Source organism: Chanos chanos, chromosome 8 (assembly GCF_902362185.1).
Source record: "Chanos chanos chromosome 8, fChaCha1.1, whole genome shotgun sequence".
Taxonomy (NCBI): Eukaryota; Metazoa; Chordata; class Actinopteri; order Gonorynchiformes; family Chanidae; genus Chanos; species Chanos chanos.
The window spans coordinates 20,145,738-20,168,106 of NC_044502.1; the positions used below are offsets into that span (position 1 = coordinate 20,145,738).

The 22,369-nt window shown below is 40.1% G+C and overlaps 1 gene segment (V, D, J or C); it reads right to left on the reverse strand.

The window, feature by feature from the left end:
• Positions 1-16,996: 16,996 nt before the first annotated feature.
• On the reverse strand, positions 16,997-17,438 carry LOC115819418 (immunoglobulin heavy variable 3-53-like). The segment is given in 2 exon segments: positions 16,997-17,316; positions 17,396-17,438. Coding segments are annotated over 2 exon segments (363 nt in total).
• Positions 17,439-22,369: the final 4,931 nt, after the last annotated feature.

Here is a 22,369-nt window from a genome sequence, read left to right on the forward strand (position 1 = left end):
AACCTACAACTAATACAGTACAAGGTAATACACAGAGCACACATCACTCAGCACAGGATGTATAAAATGGGACTCACAGACCATGACACATGCTCACACTGCTCACTAAACATCCCAGATAATTATCTCCACTCAACCTGGCTATGCCCTCCAACTCAACATTTCTGGCAACAAGTCACTGACAAAATTTCTCTTATAATGAGCTGTAGCATTTCACTATCACCATCCCTCTGTCTACTCGGAGATCTCTCTGTAATTAAACCACCAATCCAGAACCCAAAAACTATACTCATCGCCTTAACTATCGCCAAGAAAAACAATCCTCCTAAACTGGAAAACTAGGAATACATTAAGCATCACACAATGGTTAAACCTCCTCAAAGATTATATATCCATGGAACAAATTTCATCCCAGCATCAAATCTCACACTTTGAAAACATTTGGGGTTCTTTTATGAGTTCACTAGACTTCCCTATTAACTTACTCCACCAACACCAACACAAACACAAACACAAACACACACACACACACACACACACATACACACACAAACACACACACACACTACAATCCGCCTACGAAATCTTACTTCCTCCCCTTCATCATCTTGCACTCGGATCTCGTACCTCCCACATCTACACATATACTTCCCCATTACTTCCACACAACCCATTGTATGCAATACTTGGTCTTGTCTTGTCTTGTTATGTCAGTCTCTCTGTCTGTCTGTCTGTCCGTCCACCTGCTTGGTTTTGTCATGTCCCATTATGGCCAGTGATGTCAGTCTGTTAGTCTGTTTGTCTGTCCGTCTGCTAACTTAGTCTTGTCATGTCTTGTCATGCTTGGGTTTTATGTGCCTGTCTGCCCTTTTGCTTGTTGTTGTTATGTCCCATCATTCCTCTATCTGTAGGTTTGTCCTGTCTGTCCGTCTGTCTGTCTGTCTATCTAGGAATTGGGAGGGAGGGAGAAGGAAGGGTGGGGGGGGGGGGGGTGGGGTTGTGGAGCGACTTCACTGAATGTATTGAATTTGCACTTGTTTAAAATAAATAAATAAAGTTGTCCTCTGAAGAGGGGGGGTGGTGGAGGGCCACAAAAAAAAAAAAAAAAAGAAACTAAATGTAATGGCATGTTCTGTTTGTCAATACTTTTACCTCAGGAACGCCCACCCAATTACCCAATTTTAATTCCACTTTATAAATAGCCACACCTCATCCGGTTTACGGAATGTTTCTTGGGTTTCCAGTGCGGTGGATAGTGTTTTTATGAACAGTCGGGTTGCCAGAAGTTTTACTCAGTAATGTCGTGGTTTTGGTCGAGCGAGTTTTACCATAGGTAGATGCTGTGTAGCCATTGTTTATCTGAATGGGGTTTATTGCGTTAACTAACCACTAGTGTTTTGCAGGATCCATGATTATGCTCACCTCGTTTGCACTGGTAGTCCTGTTCGAGGAGGTATGTTTTAAGGTTAATTGAGTACCTCACATCTGCCAACTTGTTACTTACCATGGTTTCATTTTAGCCGACCTAGTTTTATACAGTGGTTGCTCACGACAGCGTAGCACTACCCTGCGGAACCAAGGTAAATGGGCTTGAACCATTTATCAGTGTTTATTTTACTGGGATTGACTTAAATTTTAATCAGAGTTTCGTTGTCTCCTAGGGTTACAGCCGCTGCTGTTTTGCTTTACTTATTGTTTTTGCCTTACTTGTACTTGATTTGTCCTTTGCTTTCTGTTTCTTTTCTTAAATGTCTGCTTTGCTGGCTAATTGCTTAGCCATTAGCTTACGGTTTCGCCTTTAGCTTTTTGTGTGCTTAGTTTCTCTCTTTTCTTTGTTTACCTGTTGCGTTTGGTTAGAGTTTTTGTTCACTTCTCATTCCGTTTTCGTTTATTGTTGTTTCGTTTATGAGTTCGAGTTGGCTTGTATCGTCCTGCATGTTTGCAGTTTTGCTTGATTGTGTTGCTGGCTTTAGTGTTTATTGTTTTGCTTGTTTGGATTTATTTCTTTGTCTATTTTATTATTTTATTGTTTGCCTGCTTTACTGTGTTTTGGATGATATACCGTTTACTGCGTTGCATGAGTTTTATTGTACATTTGTTCATTTTGAAAACCAGCTGCTCTTGTTTTCTTAAGCATTAGTTTGTTTTCTGTCTGATACAAGTATTCAGTGTCTGGCGGTCGTGCTGAGGGGAAGTTTTATTGTTGGGTTCCCCACTATTAACCCATTGCTACTGCATGCCTAATTGATGTGGTTTTCTTGCACCTAACCTCTGTTTGCACCTCCTTTGCGGTGTGTGTGCCATGTGTGTGAGTGTGTGCATGTTCGCGATCACGTGTGGCGGTGGTAAGTAGATCCCTCTCCAATTAGGTAACTCCACCATTAGTCCCCTCAGCGGCCGGCCTGGCTTTTTTTGGTGCCCCTCTTTTATAGCATTCGGGTAACCTTAGTGACAGTTGTAGACATAACCGCTTTGTTTAAAATGCTTTTATTGGTTTATTAAACAGTAAATTAAGTTCTTTAGCATTTGAATAAAGTGTTGCTTCTCCCTGCATGAACACTCTTGCAGCTCTTTCTTCCACTACAGCAATTTGAAAAACTTTACTCTGATACTTCAAAACCACGTCTCTGCTCTTGCTTTACAATAAAGGACCTGTGCAATACTTGCTGTTTACCAAAGGATTAGGTATAAAACTTTTCTTTGGACAAAATTCCCAAAGTGGTGTTGTCGGTACATACGTTGTCCCAGGGGGTGCCCTTTTACCTACCCATCTACCCTGGCCTCCTCCTCACCCGGTCACATAGTTATCTGTTTTCTCTAACTTATGGATCATATGATTTTGATTTGACTTTGTTATGGACATGTAAAGCCGTTTGAGACTATAAATGGTGATGCTGGGCTCTAAAACTTGTACAATAATAATGCAGAAAAAAGAATGTCTTTAAAATTTTACATAACCCTTAAACTGGGATATAGAGTGAAACAGCTTGTTTTATGCATGTGAAGCCTGGTCAGTCCATGACTTTTTACTGTAAGTTCTCTGCATATTCACTGACTGATAACAGCTACTGTACAGTACAAAAACTCGGCTCTCAACAAGACCAAAAAAAAAAAAAAACCTAATAAAATGGAGGACATATTACTTAGAAAAAGCTAAATTATCTGCCAGACAAATTATCTCCAAAACAGGAAAATTTCACTTGCCAAGATTTTCAAAACAAGTAAAAATATCTAGTCTCAAAGAACCCACAGATATCTTAAAACTAGTACGTCCAGACAAAAAACAAGTACATTTGTCTGGATACATAGAAAAGATTTAAATTAAAGCACATTTTCCTATAATTCTTATCATCCAATGCTATTGCAGTCATCTTGAAATAAAACTGTATACCGTGGAATTTATAAAAAATAGCATATTGTGCTTAATATAAGTAATCCTGGCTAAGATAAATGCACTACTACTAGAAATGAGATTGGCTTGCTTAAAGAAAGAAATGAATCTCAATACATTTCTTCACCTCTTTATTGAGCCTCCTGAGGCTGCATATTATGGGCAGAACAAAGGACGCAAAAACAACATAAAAGCCATAGGTGGTCAAGATGAATATGTAAATGTAAGACCTATAGCAAGACAATAAACATCACAGTGCTTTAAACCTTATAATAAACAACAAATGCACAGCCTATTTATTCCTGTTTTATCAGGACCGGAAATGAAAAAATGGTACCGTGCAACCTTAGTCAGTAATGAACTTTTTCTACTCGGCCATAGCCTTTTTATATGAAGAAGTCATATTCCGGTCATGGCTGGCATCCAAGAGGACTTCTGTCTGCAGCACAGGGAGGAGTGTTGCAATGCACCTTGGATATGTGAGGTGAAAGGTATAATAACACGCCATGAGTTACAACATGCTTTCATAGATGTCCTCTTTTGGGAAGGTCAACACAGGCATTCCAATGGCCGGTATGCAGTTGGTTTCACAGACAACCATGACAGGGCTGAAGAGTGGTCTTGCCTGAGGAAATGTGTTGGGGTCTACTGCAGACTGACACAAATACAAAGAGAAAAACAAATATGACCACAAAAACCTTTCACACTCTCCTTTGTATCTTATGGTCCAGTAATATGAAAATTCTCATATATGCACATTGCTCATTTCTTACCCCAAGGATGTGACGCATAGCCTCATTTGCATGTCCTAACTTCTTGGGTGGAGCCACGGGTGATGAGTGCATGTCTGGAAAAGCCTTCATCATGGTGATTAAGTAAAACAAAAACAGTCTTATATGATTTACTGCCCCCAGTTATTTAAACAAACATTAAAGGATTAGTTTTGATGTTTAAAGTGGGGTTGTGCCATCGACAGCAGACGGTATTACCGGTATTATCAGTAGATGGCGGTCGGCATGCCCCAAGTTTGGAGAAGTAGACAGGAGTACTGGCATGGAAGCTGAGCAACGCACTGCTGGACGGGAGTAGCAGCAAAAACGTATTTTAGCTACCTAAAAAAAGGCCCAGCTAAAAAAGTCAATCAGTTTAAGTGTAAGCTATATTTAGAATATTTTCACTGCTTTACCTTGCTGTCAGACACCCCTTTCTGATGGGAAACTGAAGCCAATATATTCCTCTCTTCAAAGCCACCTGACTCCTTTGATAAAAACAGTCATTTTACCTCACAGAACACGGGAACTGCTGGTCTACCGCTGCCTCGATCGGTTACAGGATTCCCACTCTTTTCTAGAGATCATTTTCCAGGACTTTTCCAGGACATTTTCAGTGATGGTCTAGCTGGTATGACAGGCAGGGATTGCGCCATGCACTAATTTGGTCCTTTCTGTGGAAGTCTGATTTAAAAGACATGCACTCTGTGGCTATAACTATAACTTTTAATATTGTTAATATATTTTTATTTTTTCTGCTATTCTGTCATTGTATTTTATTTTGGTTTTTTTGGAAAGCCCTTTGTACTCTATGCTTGGCAAGTGATATGTAAATAAAATTTATCATTATCATTATTATTAATTTATAAACTGAATCCCTTTTTCTTATGAATTACATTAGCTATTGCTGCATGAACATCAATAATTGAATAGCCTGAACACCAGTAACACAAATAGTAGCCTACAGTTTTGTCTGCTGACAAATCCAGGCTGAAATTTACATGCCTAAATGTACAATTCAAAGTTAGAGTCCGACTAGGAGTATTAACTGCCACTGACTCTTATCAGTATTTAGCCAGTGTCTGACTCTCATACACACATTTGCTAGGAGTATTAACTGCCACTGACTCTTAACTGTATTTAGCCAGTGTCTGACTCTCATACAAACATTTGAAACCACTGTTCCTAGCCAGAGTTGAATCACAAATCTTTCGCAGGCAAGCATGCCAACTTTAACAACTGAACCAAACGTGCTAACCAATCTAACATTATTGAACTATTTAAAATAAGTTGGGAAGAGCAACGTTAATCCATAAACCTAATAAAAACTACCACAGTTACCAGCAAGCTGTGACTAATATCTACATTTGAAGGATAATGTAACTTTCATTACGTTCCCTGACATATGTCTGAGTTCCGCTCTGACTGACCGGTCAAATCTTAAAATGGACGTAAGTCGGACATCGGATTTACTTGAATAACGTGTGCTTAACGAATGGCAACTGAGAGCGAGAGCTGAGAGAGATGCTGTGATCATCTGATGGTCACTATCATAGGCATGCAGCCGTTAGCACTGGTGGACATACGACCAAGTGTTTTTTTTAATTTTACATATATTTATTCTTTGTTTTTTTAAATATCTTTTTTAAGTATCTTTTTTTTTTTTTCGTTTGTATACAGAGATGGTCGTACGTTGTATAGGTTGTAAGTAGGGGAGGGGCTGTATTTGGAGTTTTGGCCACTTAAGTTGTAATGTCATCCAACCTGCATGTAGTACCATGTGACGTGACTTGGAGGTGTGTTCACAGCGTTGCTGCAACATAACCGAGAGCAGCCTATTCAAAACACTCTTGTCCATAAACTAGCCTTTGATCGTCAATATGATCCTGAACATAACTTATCACTTTCAGATGGTAACGTTATCTGTTTTGGGGAGCTCTGATAGATAGCCTAGTAGTTCATTCACAGCTAAACGAAAATAGGAGAATGTTGAAGTAATTTTCCAGGACAACACAAGATTTTCCAGGACATTTTACTTTTTCTCTGATTTTCCATGTGTTTTCCATGACTGGAAAATTGGTCAACTGTTCTCCAGGTTTTCTAGGACGTGTGGGAACCCTGGGTTAGTTTGTTTGTGTTATTGTGTGACTTTGGTGTTTTAAAGTGTTAGTTCAGATCCGAACTAAACCTTTAATACTTTTGAGGGATTCTCAGTTGCAGAGGAGGCTTCTCTAAGACTATAATGTTTCACCAAGTTCAAATTAAAAAAAAAAAACAAACCCTTACAACAGTCACGTTTTTCTTCCATTGAAACATAAAATGTGGTCTTTGTCTTGCCACAGACATAAGGTCGTTTTCCTGAATTCAACTACGTACTAGTATTACAATCTGTGACACAGAGCCACCCTTACCTCAGGTGACAACATGAACTTCTATAAATTCACCACAGATATTTTGTCCATTACTTCCAATGTAATTCTAGATTACCTACCCACGGATCATCTCCCCTCTGCAGTTAAACAGACTTATGAAAATAAGTCCTGCCCTGTGAAACAGAGTTTACCAAATGTAATAGGCTACAGTTATGCATGTTCTCGACTTGAATATGACTGTCACAAAACTCCAATCACTGCCCTTGTTAACCAGTCATCATTTTCACTTGTTTGATCAGGTAAAGAGTGGCAACTGAAGAGAGCTGTGGAACTTCATAAAGAGAGCAGGAAACACAACACAACTTACACAATTTGTTTAACCTACATGTTGCAGGCTATATAGCTTTTTTCCAGTCTAGCATTGCCAGATGGGAAGTGTTAAAGTATTGTGCGAGAGGCTTAAAATGATCATATTTTTAGGAAAGTTATTGCATGTGACTCACGAGTCATAACCGAGAGAGCAAACAGGCATTAATGTGTAATTTAAGAAAACATGTATTTATTGAGACGAACAGCTACTTTCAAATACTATAATTATCGTACATCTGGCAATGCTGGGTCTAGCTGAGGAAATCTTGTTAAGGATTGTTGTTTATTTATCTGCGTATTTTCAAACTTAATTTGGTCTGCAAGAGCTAGCACAAGTTAATAAGGTTGTCCTATCTTACTGCACCGCACCCATGGCCTGTGCCTTGACATGGTGAGTGGGGTTTCAACTAAAAAGGTCTTGCTTTCTCAACCAAATAATCTGTTTAGCTCTCTGATTCTGTGGTTGTTTTAACACCTCTGTTTTGTTTGTATGTGCTTGTCATTTGACATGGACATTTAGGCTATATAATGCCTTTCTAGGCTATATCTGCCTCATATCTGCCACCACTCCATTGTCAACAGAGCCAGTAATTTGCTTTGTCCAGCAACTGTGGCTTCATGACCTTTTTGAACAGCCCATAAAACTGTCTTGTAGAAAAAGGTCCCCCGGCGAGTCTTCAGTTCAGAAGTAGGAGTTCCCTCAATCAAGGATCCACCGGAGCTCATCCATAACCTGACACAGGCAAGAAAGAGACAGAGAGAGAGAGAGAGAGAGAGAGAGAGAGAGAGAGAGAGAGAGAGAGAGAAGCACACTGTAAATCTTCCACTATCTACCTGGAGGCCCAGGAAACATTTACCTGGGTACTACCTGCATACTAGGCGCTTTCGCACCGGAGGAACTTTTCATAGTTCTTAGAACTGTTGGAGAAAGTACCCCCTTTTTGGCGTGTTCGCACCGCAGGAACTTAGAACGATTTTAGTTCTAAGAACGCCGTTTTGAGGGGCTTTTTTAGCCCCTACTCCAGGGTAGGTACTTTCGTAGCGCAATAGGAACCTTGTGACGTAGGTGTACAGTCATTGGTCCAGACGCAGGTATGCGATGATTGCAACCGCCATTTTTAAAGATCCGTGCAAAATATAAAGTCTTAGAACGTATTTCATTTAGCTTTTGATATTCATGTCTCAAAATGTCTGGAATTGTAGGAGGGGGCACATAGTTTTTATGTTTTATTTTACCGGTATTTTATATCCCCCAACAATGATCATTTTGCAACATCCAATGTATATTTGTACATTGAAGAGGTAGCGTACACTCCGCTTCGGTAGGTGCTTGTGTGCCCGCTTGTGTGGCTGTGATCCGCATTTTAACCTAAAATAAGAATGTGTTTATCCAGCTTACGATTTTAGGGCTGCGGCGGGGAAAAAGGGGAAAAAAAAAACCACGATGCCGCGAGCAAGGGTCAGGCACAAGCGCTATGCTAGCACCCGAAAAGTACTACGCCCATCAAGTCATTCACTGCTACTGCGGTGGTAAATGCATAAATGCATTGGGAAATTATTTTCTCCATTGGACTGGGTCTATCGCCATACAGTTTTATTTTCGTTAATGAGAAGGCAGTTATAGGTTATCTAATGTGCAATCAATATTTCTGTCATTCAAATTCAATAAAACTCATTGCGTATACTGTAGTCTAGTTTGTCGATTTCTTTTGCCGCAGTAATGGTTCTTTTTTCCTTTTGGAGGTATTTAAAAGGTCTTAAAAGTCATTAAATTTGTACTTCAAAATGTGCAGCTATCCTGGTTAGTCATAAACAACAGCTCTTAGCTGCTATACCGTCGGCCGGCTTACGTCACTTCAGCGTTCCTACTGGCGGTGCGAAAGCAAACAGAAAAAAGGCCCTAGAACGAATGTAGTTCTAGGGGAAGCTCCACAGGGGGTAGTTCCTATCGAATTAGACCCTAGAACTGTTCGGTGCGAAAACGCCTACTGTTACAGTCTGTACATAAATGTAACATCCAATGTGTTTTAATGAAAATTGCAAATACTTTGAAATGCATATTTCTGGATCTCTATTACATATATTTAAAACAAGAAATATTTGTGTGTGCATCAGAAATACATTAGTGAACCTTCTTTATTTTTTCTTACATATACAGCGATAAATATTTTTGTGTGCATTGAAAACTATTTTTATGGAGAGAGTCATTTATATAAAAATCACAAAATACATTTGTGAATCTTTCTTCGCATTGATATTCATTGTTATTGAGACCTATCTGATTCTATATTCCCACACCATATGTCATTTGAGATTTGATCTGCTGTTAACCAGGCTGAGGAAGCATAGACCTACTTAGAACAAATACATCTGCTTACATGATCCAGTTCTCTGAAGCAGGGATACGCTTGAGGTATCTTGGTAGGCCTGTCCTGCTCCTTAGTAGCATCAGAGTCAATGAAGACATTTCTTGCTTGGAATTCAAGGTTCAGGAGCTGGAAAACATCCTTCTTGTTGGGTCTGGCCTTGGTTTTGTACATCGCTTTAATCCCTAAAGGCTAATTTATACTTCTGCATAGGCTCTACACGGAGCCTATGTGAGTGGCCTATGCCATTGTGAGCATTTATACTTCTCTGTTGGTGTGTCTGCGTCACTCTGTAATTACATTGCCAAAATGCTAGTTTGCGGTGGGGTTTCTATACCACCATGTTGATTTTCTTCGTGCATTACAAACGATGACAAGAATAATGTTAAATAAAAAGTCAGAATTCAGCTTTTGCACAGCAATAGCTGTAAAACAAGTCCTGCGTTCAAAAGAAGAACTAGTTTCTAAACGTTAAGGGACAAACAAACAGAGCTCTCAAAATAACAAGTGGTCAGTTCCCATTGCTTCACTATGGCACAAACTATGCAACCTGCAAAAGCTAATAAATGTCCTTACTCGTTTTTTTTCACCAGTCGTTCCTTTTACTAATTTACATCAAGCTTTTTTTACGTTTGGGGTAGGAATATTGACTCACTTAATTTTTCAAGTTTGTATTACTTCAAATATTTGTGGTCAGCAATCTACTGAGGGTAGGGGGGCGGAGCTTCCCAACATGCCTTGAGGTGATGGACTGTTGCCTAGCCCCAATTCATTATTGTTCAGTTTATGTTTTCCCATTGTGTCTAGTAGAATTGTATGTGTATTGTTCATCATTTAGTCTTTGTGTTGTGTTATTAATGCTTGTGACAGTTTAACATTATATGTGCACCGTGACTGGAACTGTCTTCATGAATTATGTAATTCCCTCCCACTGTATCCATAGGCAGAAATAGTTGAGGGAATACTCTACCAGTAATATCAAAGGCAATTTGATCAAGTCTTCACAAATTAGGAATGAAGTGTTTATTGAAATGTTAACGTAATGGTGTCCTTTAGGCAAAGGAAACAGAGAGAACAGAGGTGGGCACACAGAGGCAAAGAGACTAGGGACAGTATGGAGTCTCAGGTAAAGTTTGTTGAGCTTTTGTTTATCACTGTTTATGCAAAGTGTGGCCATTCGGTAGAGATGCTTCACTACTGCCTAAACATAATTTTACAGTCTGACTATAGCCTTTTCAACAAGTGTTATGAAATAAAAAGTTCTCTCTTATCTTAACCCTTAAGTTATTTACTAATAATTATCTGTAAAATATGTAATAGTAATAAGGGTTTCCGCTATATACACTTTATACAAGTACAACAGCACTTTTAGCGACAGCGACATTTTCTGTCCCCCTCGGGAATTGCTCTTGAGAATTTTATCTGTTTATTGTCCCCTCCCAATAGTGAAGTGAAATTTCTACTCATGACTGTGTCAGTTTGGTTGTCGCTTTCTGGTTTGTGCTGCTGCTGCAAAAAAAGAAGGTTTCTCGCCAAAAGAGCAAAAGCTGCATCATCATTCCAGAGAAAGTCAAGTTCGACACAGTATATTCTACTAGAGAGCATCACTTACTGTTAATTCATCTGAAACTCGTTAATGTACTTATATCCATGCTGTTAAGAATACTTATTGTGTAAGCTTTGGACACTCATAAATACAGAGTGTTGCTAAGTTGGCTGGAACAAGTTGAAAATGCTTTTCTGTGTTAGTAAATATTACTCATTGTGAAAGTGAGGGTTACTGGAAAATATCAAGTCACTCATACTTAAATTTTACACATATTTTTTCATTTATCTCTGTGTACTTGTTAAGACGTCCTCAGTCAGAGTGAACTGGCCTCTCAGAGACTGCATATCTATTAAAATTTGAGCCACTGTCCATTCTCCCAATCCACTCCATTGCTTTCCCTGGTCTCGGTCTGATCCAGTGCATCAATATCCATCAAAACAAAAAGCATAATAACATTTCATTCATAATTATTGAATTGAGGCAGGTGCAAAAATTAAAATCCACCTGATCTTTATAATAATTGCTGTGCTGATTTATGTGATGCTGTAGCTTAAAGAAAAAAAAAAAAAAACCAGAACACAAGAACACTGTATACTTTCGCAAAGCAGTAGGAACCTTGTGACATGGGTGTATGGCCGTTGGCCCAGACATATGTATACGATGATTGCAACCGCCATTTTTAAAAATCCATGTAAAATATAAAGTCTTAGAACATCTTGCATTTAGTTTTAGATATTCAGGTTTAAAAATGTCTTAAAATGTCTTGAGGGGAGATGTTAAATTTTTATGTTTTATTTTACTGGTATTTTAAATCCCCCAACAATGACCATTTCTGCAACGTCCAATGTATATTTGTACGTTAAAGAGGTAGTGTATGATCTGCTTTGGTAGGTGCTTGTGTGTCCGCTTGTGTGGCTGTGATCCACATTTTAACCTAGAATAGAATGTGTTTATCTAGCTTACGATTTGAGGACTGCGGTGAGGAAAAAGAAAAAAAAAAAACAAAAACACGATGCTGCGAGCAAGCATCAGGCACAAGCGCTATGCTAGCACCCGAAAATTACTATGCCCATCGAGTCGTTCACTGCTACTGTAGTGGTTAATGCAGGGGGACCTTTTTTTTCCATTGGACTGGATCTATTGCCAAACAGCTTCATTTTCATTAATGAGAAGGCAGTTATATTATTTAATGTGCACTCAATATTTCTGTCATTAAAAATCAATGAAAGTCATTAATTGTGTATACTGTTGACTAGTTTGTTAATTGCTTTTGCCGCAGTAATGGTATTATCATTTTTTTTCCTTTTAGAGGTATTTAAAAGATCTTAAAGGTAATTAAATTATTACTTAATAATGTGCAGCTACCCTGCTTAACTGTGTAAACAACAGCTCTTAGCGTGCCGTTGCTATACCACCATCGGCTGGCTTACGTCACTTCGTTCCTACTGGCGGTGAGAATGCAAACAGAAAAAAAGCCCTAGAACGTATTCATTTCTAGGTGAAGCTCCCCAGTGGGTAGTTCTTATCAAATGAGACCCTAGAGCACCTACTGTCACTCTGGGAGAAGGCTCCAGTTCTCTCATCAACTGTCAGAAAAGACTGATTTCAGGACAATAAGGGGTCTGTGGATAGGGCCTGAACTAAGATAATGTTGCTGAATGTGGACTTTCAAAAATATTAATATGTCATAACACACAGAACATAAACAGTTTGTTTCACTAGCTGCACTAAACAATTTGTTTCACTAGCTACACTGATTTATCCCTCAGTTAAAACATGTTAGGTTCACAGTGAGGTTATCAGAGTGTTTTGTAAAGTGACTCTATGATGGTTAAAGCTGCTGTATTGTTTTAACAAGTTCATCATTCTTTATTGTCTCTTTGTCTCCTTGTCATTCAGAGTCAGGAGATGGGGAAATAGAAACTATTTAGTCACTAATCCTGAGCGGCTCAGCTGACTTAGTAACATACATTGTTATTGGACACAGAGAAACAAAATCTCCAAATTAACCAGAGAACTCTGTATATATACACAGATGAATCTACAGGTGTAAGATTATACAATTTCAAATAGGACACACTCTTTGAGTTATCTTTAGTGATTTCTACCCTTCCCTCCGTACTTTTAGAATAGAATGTCCTTCCATTAACGCTCCGAACAAGTACTTAGGTGGTTTTCCAGTGGGCTGCTGTAATGAATCCATGCTGTAGTCTCCAAAGTTATATCCAGTGGCCTTACAGGACACACTCAGAGTTTCCTTGGGTGCTCAAAACACTGAGCCACATGAAATAGACTCAAGGTTTTGTTACATCCCCCGTATCAAACACATTTTGTATTTCATAGACCGTAACACTGGGATAAGACAGGACAGTCCACAGCTCCATGGTTCTGTTGTATGATGATAAGTTGTTGACAGGTGAGTAAATCAGTCAAACATGCAGCTGATGGGTTTTTTACACAGACTTTTAGTAGAGAGTGAACTGCTGTACATCGTCCTCTGGAGAAATACACACAGTAGGGGGAAATGACTTTTTTTTTTCAGTTATTCTGAACTGTCTCGTATTTGTACTCATATACAGAGTTTATTTACTCTTTTTAAAAATGAAATGAATCAGGTCTTTTTAAAATTGTGCGAAAGTGAAAATAATGATAAAAAACTCTAATGGGGAAACCACTTCTTACTATAGATCTTGTCTAATGAAGCCTTTTCCCGCAATATTTTAAGCAAAACAAAGTCTTCTGTGACTTTAAAAGAGATTCCATTACATTCTCCATGAAGGTACTCAGGAGTCAAGCTATTGTCACATATAAATGTATAAAACTAATAAAGCAATTCTGAAATTAATTCTGATATATGCTTTTGGGGGAATCAGTGTTACAGAAAACGTTTGCTCTTGTTTGGCATTTTCTTTCAAACAGATGGGTGACAGTTCAGTTACTTTATGCAAATGTAATGTATGAAATGTTCATGTAAAGGACTTGAAAATAAGAGAGGGGAAATTCCCCATGCTTTAACTGTAGTATTGCACCCAGCAGGTTTTGAGGACACAGATAGTCCAGTAATGTTACACGTCTCAAATTCAGAATCATAACTAGAATCACCTTTATTTGCCATGGTACACTACATGTACTAGAAATTTTACTTGGTGTTCGCCGTGTGATTCACAAAATACACAATAAATATACAATAAATACATATATATACAATACAGTGTGCAATACAGGACCTGCAATATACGTACTATAGACAACACAATTCAATATGCAATACACAGTATGATATACAGTACAACAGACAACACCAGGATAGTGTTTGGTATAATTTAATTGATAAGTGCTAAATGGTAGATGATATATAGAATTCACAGTAGGTAAGTGGTATGTGGTATGAATGATCAATACAGATGCACAGAAGGTGGTATGAGTAGTCAATACTGAAGGCACAGTGGTTCCACATAAATACAAATACAACAAACAGTGCAAGGGTTCAGGAGGTGTTGAGAAGGGCTACCGCTTTGGGATAGACGCTGTTTTGGCGTCATGTGCTCTTGGTCTTGATACACCTGTACCATCGTCTGGAAGAGAGTCTTACAACAGGCTGTGGACTATGTGGGAGGGATCAGCCACAATCTTCCATGCACATTTCCTGGCTCTGGAGCTGTGTAGGTCCTTGATAGAGGGCAGGTGGCCGGCGATGACCCTCTGAGCCATACATACGACTCTTTGTAGCTTGGCCTTGGAGCAGGCAGACGCGGAGTCATACCACACAGTGATGGATGTGGTCAGGATGCTCTCTATGATGGCCCTGTAGAACTGAAGCAGGATGTGTGGGCTAATGTGGAGTCTTTTCAGCTACATCTAGGCCAGGACGGCTTGCCATCGTTGAAGGAACAATGAATTGTGAACTATACTAGCAAATTCTAAAGGAAAATGTCAGGACATCTATGCGTGAACTGAAACTTAAGAGAACGTGGGTCCTGCAGCAAGACAAAGCACACAAGTCGTTCTACCAAAGAATGGTTAAAGAAGAACAAAGTTAATGTTTTGGAATGGCCAAGTCAAAGTCCTGACCGTAACCCTATAGAAATGTTGTGGAAGGACCTGAAGTGAGCAGTTCATGTGAGGAAACCCACCAACATCCCGGAGCTGAAGCTGCTCTGCATGGAAGAATGGGCTAAAATTTCTCCAAGCCAATGTGCAGGACTGGTCAACAGTTACCAGAAACATTTAGTTGCAGTTATTGCTGCACAAGGGGGTCACACCAGACATTGAAAGCAAAGGTTCACATACTTTTGCCACTCACAGATATGTAATATTGGATCATTCTCAATAAATAAATGACTAAGTATAATATTTTTGTCTCATTTGTTTAACTGAGTTCTCTTTATCTACTTTTAGGACTTGTGTGAAAATTCGATGATGTTTTAGGACGGATCCATATTTATGCAAAAATATAGAAAATTCTAAAGGGTTCACAAACTTTCAAGCAGCACTGTACATACAGACAGCTAAACGCTCTAATTCCCGTCAGGCTCATTGGGCATTGTTCTTTAGTAGTTTCAGTTTCAGGCTCACTTATCGCCCTGGTTCCTAAAACAGCATTTTTGGTGGCCCATCATGGATGCGGACACCGGTGCCTTTGTGTCCACCTTCACTGTGTGTGCACGCAGAAAAGCCTCCCACCGGCCACCTGCGGGGCTGCTTCCCTCCCGTCTGTCCCTAGTCGCCCCTTGACTCACATTCTTCTTGACTTCGTCACTGGTCTACCTCCATCCCAAGGCAACACAGTAATACTCTCCATTGTGGATCATTTTTCTAAAGCTGTGCACTTTGTGGTTCTCCCCAAACTTCCTACAGCTCGCGAGATGGCCGATCTCCTTATCTATCATGTTTTCCGACTTCATGGCATTCCCTCTGGCATCATTTTGGACTGGAGACCCCAATTCATCTATCAAGCCCGAAGATCCTTCTCTCAAGCCCTTGGCGCCTCGGTGAGTATCTCTTCAGGTTTCCACTCACAGACAAACAGACAGACTGAACAGGCCAGTCAGGACCTCGAAGCAGCTTTTCGCTGTGTCTCTGCGCAGAATCTGTCCTCCTGGAGCTCACAACTTACCTGGATCATGAATGCCCACAACTCTCTGACCAGCACTGCCACTAGGATGTCCACTCTTGAATGTTCTTTAGGCTTCCAACCCCCTTTGTTCCTTGCTTAGGAGGGTGAGATTGCTATACTATCTGTCCAGGCCCATCTCTGCCGATGCCACAAGATCTGGAAGGATGCCTGTTCAGCTCTGTTCCGTTCCTCCGATTGCAATAGACACATCGCTGATCACCACCAGACTTCTGCACCCAACTACCAACTAGGTTAAAAAGTTTGGGTGCCTTCTAAAGAAATTCCACTAAAGACAGACTCTCTAGCCCTGCTGTATTCCTTTTGAAACTGAAAGCATCATTAATCACTCTGCTGTTAAATCCAAATTTCCCCAGCTCCATGAAGATTCATCCCATGTTAAAACCTGTATCTGTCCATGTCTGTTCCATGTCTCCCAGTTAAAACCTGTATCTGTCAGTCCATTATTCAGACTTCCATCACAACCATCCAGATAAGCCTGGTGCCCCCCCGGAGGCTCTCATTGAGGGTGGTTGCTGTCACGGTTGCGGCCGTGTTTCCTGTTATTCCTTATGCTTCTAGTGTTTTCCCTCTCCCCTGTGTCTCCTGTGCTCCCCCTGTTGCTCGTTTCTTCACCATTTAGAATTGCGAATTTTAACCTGTTCTCGTGTTTGCTGTTTGTTTGCCGAACTAATCCTTGTCTCCCTGCACCCAGGATCTTTCTCTTGCCTGCCTGTTTCCCGTGCTTGCCTCTCGCCTGCCAACCATTCATCCAGCCCGCTCACAGCCTTGTATTCACTCACCTTGTCTACTTCGCAAGCAACCAGTTTCCTTCTGCCCTCTGCTTTTGCCTGCTGATATCCACACCTCCATTCTCTAGAACTAAAATAAACCTAATCTCATTTATTCTAAAGCTGAGTCTGCATCCTGCATTTGGGTTTTCCCCGTTGACAGTAGCAGTTTCTGTTTGTTTTGCTCATGAGGTTTCACACAGAGAATATTTCATATTGAATCCCGTGTCAGTGTCAGTGAGACATGCCTGAGTAGTTTTTGTTCAGCACTGTAGCTATTTGTGTGACTGTGAGTCTCTGGCACAGTAATAAACAGCTGTGTCTTCAGCTTTCAGGCTTTTCATCTCTAAATGCAGGATGTTTTTGCTGGTGTATTTGGTGATGGAGAACTGGCCCTGGAGAGACTGGGCATATGCTGTACCAGTGCCAGTGTCAATGAATCCAATCCATTCCAGTCCTTTCCCTGGTTTCTGACGGATCCAGTGCATGTAGTAGCTGCTCATAGAGAATCCAGACACAGTACAGGACAAAGTGACAGACTGTCCAGGATTCTTCACCACGGACTCAGATGAGGTCAGCGACTGTCCACAAACAACTGGAAAAAAGAGAGGATTAATATCAAGTCATCTGAGATTTTACATCTCGGAGATTCTTAGTAAAAATATATTTCTCACTTGAAATGAAAACCAGGAACACTCCATATTGCAGGACATCCATTTTTACTGAGAAATGTCAAACTGTAACAGTGTGACAACTTGTCAGCTTTTTAAATATCTGACAGAGACTGTATGTAAATGAGGACTGAATGTGGTTCTTCGTGTTCTTGACAGGATTTGCTCAGTCAGATTGCAGAAATGAAAATAAAGACAATAACTTTCTATAGGAAAAATATATTCCTGGTTTTCACTGGATATTAGTCATTTAATGACATAAAACTAATCCAAATTTAAACTGAACACTTGGGAACATATCTTCAAATAATCATTTCCTCTTTAAAACTAAGAGGTAATGCATAAATATTTCTCCCCAATATTACACAGTCTCATGTTTTCTGTGAAATTTCTTATGCACGCTTGTTACATGTGTGGTTTATCAAAGAGGAGAGGAATTGTGGAGGTCATGAATAGAGCCCCTTGGCCGAATACCTTCTCAGCCTCAGTGGAGGTAGCTGGAACACAGAATATCTTAAATTCATATCTGAAGCTTAGTGAAGAGAGCATCTTCTTGCAAACTCTGCCATAGATCATCATCACCCAAAGAGAATGGTATTTTCTCTAAAACACTCAACATCAGTGCACAGACCACTGTTGGCCTGGTATGGGCGGGTACAGGCTTCTCTTTTCATTTTGCATGTGATGGCCTTCCATGAGTTCTTCTCTGCTGTTTGGTGTCTCTGTCAGAATTGCTGTTAAAGATTCCAACATCAGGAGGATTTTCAGCTCTCTGATGATGCCATCTGTTGCTTTTGTTTTTCAAGGACAACTTCACATCTTCAAACATGGTGATTTTCTCTAACTATGCAAAGCTGTAGTTTGGGACAAGGACAGAAAACATTTGTTATATGTTTTGCCAATCTTTTCTGATTCAGCATGATGAAGTGTGGCCATGTGCAAGAGCTGAAACAAGCCATCAAATTGGTGGCATGAAGAATAAAACATAATGGTTATAATTGTTACATGATGTTTGGCTTGGGCTGCTTCTCCAGAAGACCTTTGCTTTGAGTATGTGCTCATGCAATGTCATCGTTGATGGCACAAACACACCAGTTATAGTGTGTTGCATATACCTTGAAGATTTAGCAAATGGCTCCAGGATATTGACTTGTTCTGTTACCTCTGTACCACCTTGTGAAAGTGCTGTTATGTATTGACCTGCTCTGTCCAAATGTATCCTCAAAAGCCTCCTAGAATTGGCGATCTGTGGTGCAGAAAACTCACAGGCTTTTTGTGTTTTGCTACCCTCAAGCCACATAGTTTCTCCTGTTCATCTTTCACAATGAGTTGTGGTGAATGTGTGGAGCATGCTAGTTTCCCAAGGTTGGTGTGCAAGATTGTTTGTTACATTAAAAAGCATGCCTTGGAGTGAAGATCACTCTACTGAAGAGTATTATCAATGAACTCTGTACCCTAGCTCCAGTGTGCCTACTTTTCACCTGCTCAAAAGCGATGAGGCTGGATTTTGCTAAGAAATCAACAAGTATTTGAGCTCTTACTGTTATGATAGAATGACACAGTATGTCCAAAAGTTCTGAGTGCTTGCAAAACAATGGGCCTTTGCTAAAAACTTCCACTTCTCATGAAGATCAAGAACATCGGTTGACACTGACCTGTCATAGCCTAATAATTCTGTAATGTGAGGTGTAATTGTAATTTACATTTCAAACATGTACAGTTAGGCTAAATGTCTGGTGACGAGAGTCAATGCGGCAAAGTCAAAGTAAATTATACAATGTCCATTTCAAATAGTGAAGGAGATTAATACAATGGTTATGTATTATAATGGTGTCAGTGCTGAAAGTGACTGAAATTTAAAGTGACCAGATCTAGCTGGATGTGGCAGTTCAGGCATTGACAATCCATCTCCTCAGGGAACACTGCCTACCACTGGAGTTGTAACTGACTAAGCATTGCATAGCAGGGCCATTGTGGCAAGATGGTAAGGGCTTAAAGTACACCAAGTCAAAAAAAAATATATATATTGTAGCCAACTATGCCACCCTGGGAATTTCAACCCAGTACTAGCACATAGAACACAGCTTCGTTAATACCAGGAAGCCAGAGACGTGGTTTCAGATATAAAATTGAATTTTATTGACCAAGGAGGTAGTGGAATCACTGCAAGGCAGGAATCATGCAAAAGTATTCTGGTGACAATTTCAATGTAATAGCAAACGATATTTATTACAGAGTCAACCCTGCAAGTTTCAAGGTGGGTCCCTAATTAGGAATTCTTTTACAATTTTAAAGGCTATTTTTGTAACAGTACAAGAATATAAAATACTTCCACTAGCACACCATCACAGCACTATCAAAGTCAGACTTCCACCATCACATGCATCATATAAACAGTTACCCACCCTTGCAACTGGAGTAAAAAAGAGGGCATTGACAGCAGAGCTAAGGCTTACCTTGGGGGAGGCAGACTAATTGGAAGAGGTGCCCAGGTCCCACACCACATGCACACGTGCACGCACACCGCAAACAGTAAGTAAACTAAGCCAAGGTGCTCCTGAAAACTTCACACTGTGAGAGGACACCACCAGTGACTAGCCTCCCCAAAAAGGGGCACTCAGCTGCAGCCTGGATGCAAGGCAGTTATTAATTGAATAGTGGACACGCCAGATCACCTACCAGTCGGCACCAAACTAAACAAAACAAAAATACAAATCACACATCCACAAGTCATACCAGAAAAAGTGAACCAATAAAAAAGAAAAAGAAGAGACACAATTAAACACAACATGGCCTGCGCAAACGTTGCGCAGACTGGACAATAATGAATAAACAGTAGACGGTCAGTCTTTCAGCGCAGTGTAACAGCGTGAGCAATATTTCAGAGTCGGTATAAACCAACTAACTCTGACGAAACATAAGCGAAAGAATAATAGAAACAAAAACGAAAACCAAATACAGACCAGAGGGACAGAAGAGAAACAAAAGGAGACAAAACAGCAGCTTTGACCAAGATGCGGCACGCCAATACCAATTCCCCTTTGCAGGTCTAATGCTACCTGTCAGAACAAAATGAAATTACAAAAAAAGAAAATAAACCATATGTTTGAAAGTAACAGTACCGTACTCTGTGCATACGTACCCACGGTATGGCAATCGCCCATCAAAGACAGATAACCCCAGGCAGTGCTACGGCGAGGCAGGTGAAGCTACAAACAAAAGCGATTGTGCTACTACCACGCCAAACATAACAGGTAAAATACAGCACGAAAGCTGGGGGTGTGCCTACCTGAGGGTCAGTTGCAAAGGAACATACCGAAAGTCACGCTTGCAGTGACTACAAAAAAAAACAAGCTTTCGAATAATGAAGGAACGGTGGCAGAAGGAGCAGATATCCAGAAAGCAAACCTTCAGGTAGCGTTTACCTGGGCTATTTATGCACAAGAGCTTGCCAATTAGGCTAATTAGTTGCCAGCAAACTGAACAATGGATACACAGAAAGGGGAGGTGACACTACCCGGCTACATTATGTTAGCCAAGCCCTTTTTCTCTCTGTTCTCCTGAGAATCAGGGACTGCTGTTGGTTCATTAATATACAGACACTGTTAATGAAAGGAAGAGGACTGATTTGCATAGAGTGACAGTAAATCATGTCTAGCTGAGTGTATATGTAATGGTTATAGTACCCTTTATGCCATCCTGTGGTAAAGTGGATTATATCCATTTTGTTATGAAGTGGAGAGGAGTACTGACTAGTCAGGGACTGAATCAAGAGAAACAGACAACCAAAGCACTGGGCTGTTGATCACAGAATCAGCCGTTAGCAATGTTAAGTGGGAAGGGAACTAGGTTAAACAGCAGAGTGAAAGATGCAGGAAGACGTGTGTGTGTACGCGTGCGCGCATGCATTAAAGCAAGAAGCGGGTTCATTTAAAGTGAAAGTGATTCAAAACTTCCACTTCAAAAACCTCATTCAGTTGCCTTGGATATTTGTCACATCTCATGTACATATTATCATAGTAATAAGACTAGGCAACTTTGGAATATGTCCCAGAAGCAGACTCTTGTGAGATCTCTCAAAAGGGTAATTTGAATGATCAAAAGTCAGAAAATAAGAAAACAGCAGGCAGTGTTCACAGTCAAAAAAGGGAAATCCAGTGTTGTCACATAGGTGATCAGACAAAAGGCAAAATAGAGGCTTAGGCAAAAAATTGTCAAAAATCTAGGCAAAGTTCATTAACCAGAGATCAGTCCAAAATCCAAAAACAGAGGTACACAAAAAGGGCAAACACAGTACTCGCAGAACACAGGCAAAGGTCAGAAAACATAGGAGCAAAAAATCCAGAATTCTACGAAACCAAAAAGGCTTGACAACAGCAGAAATCCAAGAAACAGGCAGAAGTCAAAAAACATGGGGAAGAACCAGAACATACATAAAACAACACAAGAGAAACTTCCAAAAACTGGCAAAGGCTGGATGGGTGAGACATGGCTTTTAAAAACAGTCTAATAAGGAGATGATGAACAGGTGAGTTGAGGGAACGCTGGTGATCGGTGTGACTGCAAAGACCTGGAGTGGAACCCAGAAAGAGGACACAAACAGGAGAGAGGGTAAATGTGGCTAGACAGTGGATGGACCGACCTGGATTGTGACAGAATATATATCACACAATTAAACTGCATAACAGTAGTGGAAATCATTAGATTGGACAAGTAATTTAAATTTAAAATATGCAGTTTACAATGTAATCAGTCCAAAAGCAGCACTTTGACCTGCTGATACACTGGCAGCCTTGCTTGTGGAGACATCCTCAGTAAGGGTGAACTGGCTTTTCTGGGATTCTGCTTGATAAATTTTTCCATCATTTATTTTCCCAGTCCACGCCAGTGCTTTCTTCGGTTTCTGGCAGATCCAGTGGCTGATGTGCAAAGCTGTCAGGCATAACATCATTAAACTTACACTTACAATAAAATGAA